This window comes from Camelina sativa, chromosome 10, assembly GCF_000633955.1.
Source record: "Camelina sativa cultivar DH55 chromosome 10, Cs, whole genome shotgun sequence".
Taxonomy (NCBI): Eukaryota; Viridiplantae; Streptophyta; class Magnoliopsida; order Brassicales; family Brassicaceae; genus Camelina; species Camelina sativa.
The window spans coordinates 6,133,940-6,142,343 of record NC_025694.1 but is presented as its reverse complement, the minus strand read 5'-3'; the positions used below and the strand labels follow the sequence as shown (position 1 = coordinate 6,142,343).

General features: G+C 38.5%; 4 protein-coding genes across 4 annotated transcripts in view; 3 read left to right on the top strand and 1 right to left on the bottom strand.

The window, feature by feature from the left end:
- LOC104717426 lies at positions 670–2,254 on the top strand. The gene has a single exon (XM_010434979.2). It carries the CDS (start codon positions 728–730, stop codon positions 2,147–2,149), a length of 1,422 nt encoding a protein of 473 aa, XP_010433281.1. The 5' UTR covers positions 670–727; the 3' UTR covers positions 2,150–2,254.
- Positions 2,440–5,213, top strand: LOC104717424 (titin homolog). The gene has a single exon (XM_010434977.2). It carries the CDS (start codon positions 2,744–2,746, stop codon positions 4,625–4,627), a length of 1,884 nt encoding a protein of 627 aa, XP_010433279.1. The 5' UTR covers positions 2,440–2,743; the 3' UTR covers positions 4,628–5,213.
- Positions 5,007–5,984, bottom strand: LOC104717425 (ylmG homolog protein 1-2, chloroplastic-like). Its single transcript, XM_010434978.1, has one exon. The coding sequence runs from the start codon at positions 5,902–5,904 to the stop codon at positions 5,242–5,244; it is 663 nt and encodes a 220-aa protein (XP_010433280.1). The 5' UTR covers positions 5,905–5,984; the 3' UTR covers positions 5,007–5,241.
- LOC104717423 overlaps positions 6,423–8,404 on the top strand; it is a 5,793-nt gene continuing 3,811 nt past the window's right edge. Inside the window, exons 1-9 of the mRNA XM_010434976.2 lie at positions 6,423–6,843; positions 7,013–7,134; positions 7,230–7,318; positions 7,422–7,457; positions 7,558–7,651; positions 7,733–7,775; positions 7,885–7,985; positions 8,095–8,159; positions 8,244–8,320. Of these exons, the coding sequence (XP_010433278.1) occupies positions 6,629–6,843; positions 7,013–7,134; positions 7,230–7,318; positions 7,422–7,457; positions 7,558–7,651; positions 7,733–7,775; positions 7,885–7,985; positions 8,095–8,159; positions 8,244–8,320 (842 nt within the window). The 5' untranslated portion in view covers positions 6,423–6,628. The remainder of the gene's footprint in view (positions 6,844–7,012; positions 7,135–7,229; positions 7,319–7,421; positions 7,458–7,557; positions 7,652–7,732; positions 7,776–7,884; positions 7,986–8,094; positions 8,160–8,243; positions 8,321–8,404) is intronic.

Genomic DNA, 8,404 nt, shown 5'->3' with positions numbered 1-8,404 from the left:
AAATCCATTAGTAATGCCATTCAAATCCACTAAGAATGCCAACAAATCCACGTTAATGCATTAGAAATCTATTGAATTCTAAAATCCACTACTAAGTGAAATCCATTAAAATTCCTCATCCAATAACACCCCCTTAGAGTTACTAATGTACTAGGAATGAATGAACATCTTAACCATTCCAAAGTCCAAACCAAACATAAACTGAAATGTCCAGCCACATAGTAGATTATGCATATGTTGTGCTTGAGCCAAATGGTTTGAGAAGTATATATAGAACAATGTCATACTGATTAGTGACAATAACATAAACTACACAGTTTCAAATTCTTTTAAACTGAAAATTTTGCCGTCTTGAAATTTTAGAATATAAAACTGGGTATGTAAAATTGGGCATTTTTTAATGGGCTATATAAATCACCCTTTGAAGCCCGTTTAGCAGATCCTTTCATCAGTCACATCTAACGGCTACAAAATCGCAGAGTCTGTGGGTCATGAGAGATATATGACGTGTGACATGATGTTTTTATCCAACGGATTAAGATAATCTCATCTAACGGTCACAAATGAAAGATGTATTTGTAATGTGAATACGACAAAACATCACAAGTCTCTCTCTCTCTCTTTCTCCCTCCATTTTCAGTAATAAGCAATAAAAAGCACCACGAACAAAATAAGCCAATTTTCTTATACCAAGGTTTCTCAATATAGGGTTTATGGCTCAGATACTATGGTGATGGAAGGGGATTCAGTAGAATCAGACATTACCGAGAGAGATAGTGAGGGTTTTTTCAAAATCATAGACCAGATTGAGGAAACAGCTTCATCAATTTGTAAGTTTTCGCTTCTGTTTGATGACGTGAGTGACTCGCTGGGGAAGGAGGAGGAAGAACGACTAAGAGTGGTTGAAGCGAGGGAGAAGGAGATTGGTTTGCTTGAAGAGTCGGTATGTGGTAGATTAAGTGTTTTAGAGGAGAAAGAGTTTGATTCTGATTTTAGACAGGTCATCATGATGTTGGTGCTTGAGAAGCAGAGTGAAGCAAGGGATAAGGAGCTTAACTTAATTGAGGAAGCTATCAAAGAGAAGACTGCTGATTTGAAGAGAAAGGAGGAGACTTTTGATCTGAAAGTGCTAAAAGAGTCTGAGAAATGGAGAGAGGAGACTGAACTGAGCAGCAAAATTCTTGAGATTAAGGAGAAGGCACTGGGAAAAATGTTGAATGAGATTGCGTTGAAGCAGATGGAATTAGAAGAAAGATCAAAACAACAAGTTATAGAAGCAGAATCCCGGAAGAGATCCAACCATGAGCTTGAGCCTCCCTTCTTGGTAAGTAATGATAGTGCTGCTCTTACTCCTCAAGCCAAAAAACAGAAATCTCATGAAGCAAATGGTGAAGACATTGAAGTTGTTTACACTGATGAAACTGATGAGGATCCAGCATCATTAACTTTTCATGATACAGATGATTTGAGCAAGTTAATGAGCTCGTTTGCTGTTGATCAAGTATGGGCTTTATATGATCCTAGAGATGATATGCCTAGGATCTATGCTCAGATCAGGAGAATTTTCGACTCCGAGTTGAGTTTGCAGGTGACATTACTAGAGCCTATCAAAACTACAAAAGATAAGAAATCTATTTGTAGTGGTTGTGGTAGATTCGAATATGGAGATACAGAGATCAAAAGGCATTTGATGTTTGCTCATGAGATGCATCATATAACATGTGCCAACAATGTCATCGTGAACCCAAGAAAAGGAGAAACATGGGCTCTTTACAGGGATTGGAATGCAAGTTGGAACAGTCACCCGGATCTGCACGAGCCTCCTTATAGATATGACTTTGTGAGAGTCATCTCTGAGTTTGATGATCTTATAGGAATTCCAGTGGATATTAACAGTGCTGATGCTGAGCATGGTGTCATCAGACCAGGGGAAATGCAGAGGTTTTCTCATAAAGTTGCATCGGTTAAATCGAGTGGAGATGAGAAAGAGGGTATCCCAGCTGGTTCTTTCAAGGAAGCTACACCGAGATATGATCCTGAGGTTGAGGAGGTGGTGGAAATGAGAATACAAAGCAAAGATTGTGGTAAAGCTCCAAAAGTTAAAGATCAAAATGGGTCTACAAAAGACCTGCCCATTATATTAGATTGAGGGACTCACATTTAACTATATAACTTATTAGATTGAGGGACTCACATTTAACTATATAACTTATCAAGTGTGTGGCATTTTAAATGAACTAAAACTAATATGTATAACCAAGGTTTTACACAAAAATGGAAGTGTCCACTCCTATGTATATGTGCTTAAAGGTGTCTTTTATCCAACGGTTGCAAAACCAATTATACGCAGGTCATGAAAAATCTGACGACTGACGTATGTTATATAGTCCAACGGCTTAAAAGCATTCCATCGAAAGGTCACAAAAGAAAGATGAATATTTAAGATAATAAGACAAGAAGCTTTCTCTGTCTCCCTCCATTTCTACTCAGTACAGCAAGAAGCCACTCTTCTTTTCCAAAATTTCTCAGTCTACAAAGTAAAGTTTACATTGTCTCTTCAAAAATCTTATTTTTCTTCTCGGATAAGCTCAAAGAGGCTTGGATCGCTCAGTTAAAAAAAAGTTTTACTATTTCCCGGAGGAAACACGCCGGAGCAGATCCCTTTGGTTTTTTGTTTTTGTTTTTGTTTTGGGGCTCTCCTTGTTAACTAAAAAGTAGGGTTTATGGCTCAGACTCAGATAATATGGTAATGAAAGGGGATTCAGTGGAATCAGACGTTTCTGAGCAAAACAGTGAAGGGAGTTTCGAAACCCTAGACCAGATTGAGGAAAAAGCTTCATCGATTTTTGAGTTTTCGCTTCATTTTGTTGACGTGAGTGAGTCGCTGGAGAAGGAGGAGGAAGAACGACTGAGAGTGGTTGAAGCGAGGGACAAGAAACTTTGTTTGCTTGAAGATTTAGTATCTCGTAGAACAAGTCTTTTAGAGGAGAAAGAGATAGAATTTGACTTGAGACAGGTCATTGAAGCAACAATCGTGATGTTGGAAAGAAAGGAGGAGACTTTTGAGCTGAAACTGAAAGAAGAAGCTGATAAACTGAGAGAGGAGAGTGAACTTACGAGGATTAAGGAGAAGGAACTGGAAAAAATGTTGAAAGAGATTGAGTTGAAGCAGATGAAATTAGAAGAAAGATTAAAACAACAGGTAATAGAAGCAGAGTCTCGAAAGATATCAAACCTTGAAAGTGAAGCAAGAGAGAAGAAGCTTAACTCACTTGAGGAAGCTATCGAAGAGAAGACTGCCGAGTTGAAAAGAAAGGAGGAGACTTTTGAGCTGAAACAGAAAGAAGAAGCTGACAAATTGAGAGAAGAGACTGAACTGAGGAGGAATGGTCTTGAGATTAAGGAGAAGGAACTGGAAAAAATGTTGAAGGAGGTTGAGTTGAAGCAGATGGAATTAGAAGAAAGATCAAATCAACAACTTATAGAAGCAGAGTCTCGAAAGAGATCAAACCTTGAGAGTGAAGCAAGGGAGAAGGAGCTTAAGGCACTTAAGGAAGCTATCAAAGAGAAGACTGCTGAGTTGAAAAGAAAGGAGGAGACTTTAGAGCTGAAACTGAAAGAAGAAGCTGATAAATTGAGAGAGGAGAACGAACTGAAGAGAAAAGGTCTTGCGATGAAGGAAGAGACACTGGAACTAGAGTTGCAGCAGATGGAATCGAAAGAAAGATCAAAACAACAACTTGTAGAAGCAGAGTGTCGAAAGAGATCAAACCTTGAACTTGGGCCGTCCTTGTTGGCAAAGAATGATAGTGATGCTGCTTCTCTTACTCGCCAAGCAAAAAAACAGAAACCTCAGGAAGCAAGTGATGGAGACATTGAAGAAATTGTCTGCACAGATAAAAGCTATGAGGATCCTAAATTGTTAACTTGTCCTGATAGAAGGATCAATGATTTTAGCAAGTCAATGAGCTCTTTTGCTGTTGATCAAGTATGGGCTTTATATGATCCTAGAGATGACATGCCCAGGATCTATGCTCAGGTTAGAAGAATTTTTGACTCCCAATTGAGTCTAGAGGTGACATTACTTGAACATGTCAAAACTACAAAAGATGAGAAAGCTATTCTTAGTGGTTGTGGGAGATTCGAATATGGAGATACAGAGATCAAGAACCACTTGATATTTGTTCATGAGATGGATCACATCGTATGTGCCAACAATGTCATTGTGAACCCAAGAAAAGGTGAAACATGGGCTCTTTTCAGAGATTGGAATGAAAGTTGGAACAGTCACCCGGATCTGCATGAGCCTCCTTATAGATACGACTATGTGGAAGTCATCTCCGACTTTGACGATCTTTCAGGCATTGCAGTGGCCTACATGGGGAGAGTTGAAGGATTTGCATCGGTTTTTAACCGTGCTGAGCAGAATGGACCGATCAAGATCATAGTCTCACCGGGGGAAATGCAGAAGTTTTCTCATAAAGTGGCATCGGTTAAATTGAGCGGAGATGAGAAAGAGGGAATCCCAGCTGGGTCTTTTGAGCTAAACCCTGCTGCTACCCCGAGCTACGATTCGGTTGTACATGAAAATGGGTCTACAAAATATCTGCCCATTATAATAGATTGAAGGATTCATGTACCTTTCTTATCAGTATTTGGCTTTTGAGGCTGCAGGAAGTAGTGAAACTGTTATCCTTTTGGTTTATGTTTCTGTTTTCTCTAAAAACCTGTTTATCTTTTGAACTGAACCAACTTCTTTTGTCAAAAAAGAAAGAGAATGCTTTAGGAAAAGTGGATTACTCTGTGTCTCTCAAAGTTTCAACTTTGTTTTCAGATCGAAACAGTTTCACGACTTGCGCCTTAAACCTAACACAACGACCAGGAAGGTTCACAGCTTCACATGATCATCTCCTGTATCTTGATAAATCTTCAGCTGTAACAGTCTTACACTAAAATCTACTCGTGTCGATACAAGCTGAAACAACGATCCCCAAGCTTTTCGTATATCCACGAAACTTTCAAGTCTATTATTGAAACCAAAGCCGTACATTTACATAAATACACCACAGAACAGAAAAAAAAAGACTGAAACTTTAGAGTCTAATACATCGTTACCTTATATCTCCAAATGCTATTAACTATAGACAATATAAATGCTCCCAAATATAACCAGAAAGATCCGAACTTGATACAATCCATAAAGCTTTGCATCATAGCAGAGTAGAGTAGTGCTTTTTTAAACTATCCTCTGCTGTTGTTGAGAATCGAACCCAAAGTTCCCAAAACGGCGAAAGCAAGCAAAGGGCTAACGTCAAGCGTATCAAAGACCGGAGGGATAATGTTCCTGAAGAGATTAAGATAAGGATCACACAGATCCCTAATGGCAGACAAAGGCTGGCGATCCCATGGGATGTTTGGGAACCAACTGAGCAAAACTCTGACCATCAGAACACCACTGTAGATATCGAGCCATTTGGATAACCCAGCCGCAACTACAGTCAGCGGCGTGTTGAGATATCCGGCGGGACGATCACGTAGCGACGCGAAGAACAACGGACTCGCAGCTCGGAAAGATGACTGAATCTGTGGGGACAGGTGAATCATTGCGACGGAGAGCTTCTGAATTAGGGATTTGGTCACGACGCCGGCTAGAACCGCGAGGGTGGTGATTGACCTAGTCGAGTCTGAGAAGTGGAATTGAGAAGGTGTTTTATCGGTGGAGAGTACCGGAGACGGCGAGGAGGTAACGGCGGAGGAGACGATGGTTCTAGGGTTTTGGAGGGAGAGATTGAAGGAGGGTTTTCGGGGAAAGGAGACACGTGGACGGAGGAGGATGGGAGGTAATCTAGGGTTTACAAGGACTGAAGCGCGAAGAGTGAGACTGTTGGTGGTGGAAGAAGCCATCTTTGTTGCTCGGCGCCGGAGAATGAATACTCTCTCACTCCTTTGTCTGGGAGAAAATAGGGTAACGAATCCTTCTCTTATTTTTATCTTATAAATTTATTTTTTGTTGAAAGAAAAAAAAAATCTGATAAATTTATTTTTAATTACAAAACTAGCTTCTTTATTTATTTTATATCAACGAATTTAATTAATTTCAGTTTTTTTTTTCAGCAAAAATGAATTGTATTGATGATAAATCAAAACAAAACAGAACCAAAATTATTTTTTTTTATTATTGTAAATTTTAAATATCAAAACCAAATCATTAAAAACTATTTTAAATCAATATAATTGAGTAAAACAATTCAAAAATTAAAATTAAAATTAAAATTAAATTAATATCCTTTTTTTTTGCCAAAATTAAATAGTTAAAAAAAAAAACAATTATTAAGAATTTTTCCAAATGGTTGATATGTTCACGGCAAAGATATTAACGACCATAAGAGTTTAATGGAAGCATTGCTAAAAATAGAGGACAATCGTCCAACACCACTCAAACAAACCTATATGTCTTCTCCGTCGTCCACCAAAATCTTATTTACCTCCAAAAAAAACTTGATGAAATCAAAACAAAACTAAACAGGTTATATATTTGACAAGAAAAACACAAAAACATCCACTGTTTTGTTTATATTTGATTATTCTTCCTTGTGGGGAATGCTAATCCAAGATTTGATCGTCAGAAATGGAGCAGAAGAGCGTACTGTTTTCAGCTTTAGGAGTTGGAGTTGGGTTAGGCATTGGGCTAGCGTCAGGTCAAAGTTTGGGTAAATGGGCAAACGGGTCGATTTCTGCGGAGGATGGACTTACCGGAGAAAAGATTGAGCAAGAGTTGGTTAGGCAGATTGTTGATGGCAGACAGAGTAGTGTCACTTTCGATGAGTTCCCTTATTACCTAAGGTTACATAGCTTGCTTGCTCATCTTATCTATTTCTAGAATGTTACTTGTCTTACATTAATGATTAATGATCATGACGTTAATCTTCTTGTCACGCTTGTGAGTTGTAAGACAAATGAGCGTTTGGAGATGGAGCTTTGTTATAACAAATGTTTCTTTTTGATGTTACAGTGAGAAAACTCGGCTTTTATTGACAAGTGCAGCTTATGTTCACCTAAAGCAGTTTGATATCTCGAAGCACACACGTAATCTTGCACCTGGAAGTAAGGCCATTCTTCTGTCTGGACCTGCTGGTATAAACATCCCCTATCCTTTTTATGTTCACCTTGGATCTTTTTGTGATTCAAATCATTGGTGTAATTCTGTTTGGCTCTTTTTTTCTATGCAGAATCCTATCAGCAAATGCTTGCAAAAGCATTGGCTCATTACTTTGAATCGAAACTACTACTACTTGATATAACTGACTTCTCTATTAAGGTGATTCATTGCATAAATATTTTGGTATATCTTCCATGAAAAGAAGAATTTTGTTTGCTAAAGAATAGCTTGTAAGCTTTCTCTTTCCTATTGATTGTTACAGATACAGAGCAAGTACGGATGCGTCAAGAAGGAAACTGTACGCTACTTTGTGATCTTAGTTTGTGTAGCTTAGTTTTGTGTGTTGTTTGTACAGACCATGATTGTGTTTTCTTTCATATATCTCTACTGTTTCCTAGTCTCACAAGAGGTCTATTTCTGAGATGACATTGGACAAAATGTACAATTTGGTGGGTTCTCTATCTATGCTCTCCCAGAGAGAAGAAACAAGAGGTACAGTTTCATCAAATAAATCCTTGGCCTTTAAAATTTCTTTTTTCAGAGCTCAAGTGTTAGAATTCTTGTAAAATTTAGGGACCTTGCGTAGGATCACAAGTGGCAACGATCTTCATTCCAGGTACATTGTTTTGCTTCGTATCTTGTTTGTATTATCTTTTAATTAAGCTGGAAATATAGATTTGTATGTTTTATGCTAGTTCACTAGTTCCTTTTACGTAACATGTCAGGGGCTTTGACGTTACGAGTCATCCTCCGCGACTCAAGCGGAATGCTTCTGCTGCTTCTGATATGAGTAGCATATCTTCCCGTTCTGCAACTTCTGCTTCAGGTGTGTAATCGTCGTCTTCCTTTGTGATAGATAGTTCACTTGTTTTCATAGCTTATCCACTTAACCAAGCATGTGAATGAATCACCTGTGGCTGTTTATACCTTACTAGGTTCAAGCAAACGTAGTACAAACTTATGCTTTGATGAAAGAGTTTTCCTTCAGTCACTTTACAAGGTAACACCTATCATGACATGAAATCAGTAGGGCACTATTCCATTCTCGTGCCATTCTTAAACTAAACAATTGTTATCTTTACAGGTCTTGGTTTCTGTTTCGGAAACCAATCCTATAATAATATACCTGAGGGACGTTGAGAAGCTTTGTCAATCAGAAAGGTTCTTTAAGTTGTTCCAGAGGCTCTTGACTAAGCTATCTGGCCCTGTTTTGGTTCTCGGCTCAAGACTATTGGAACCCGAAGA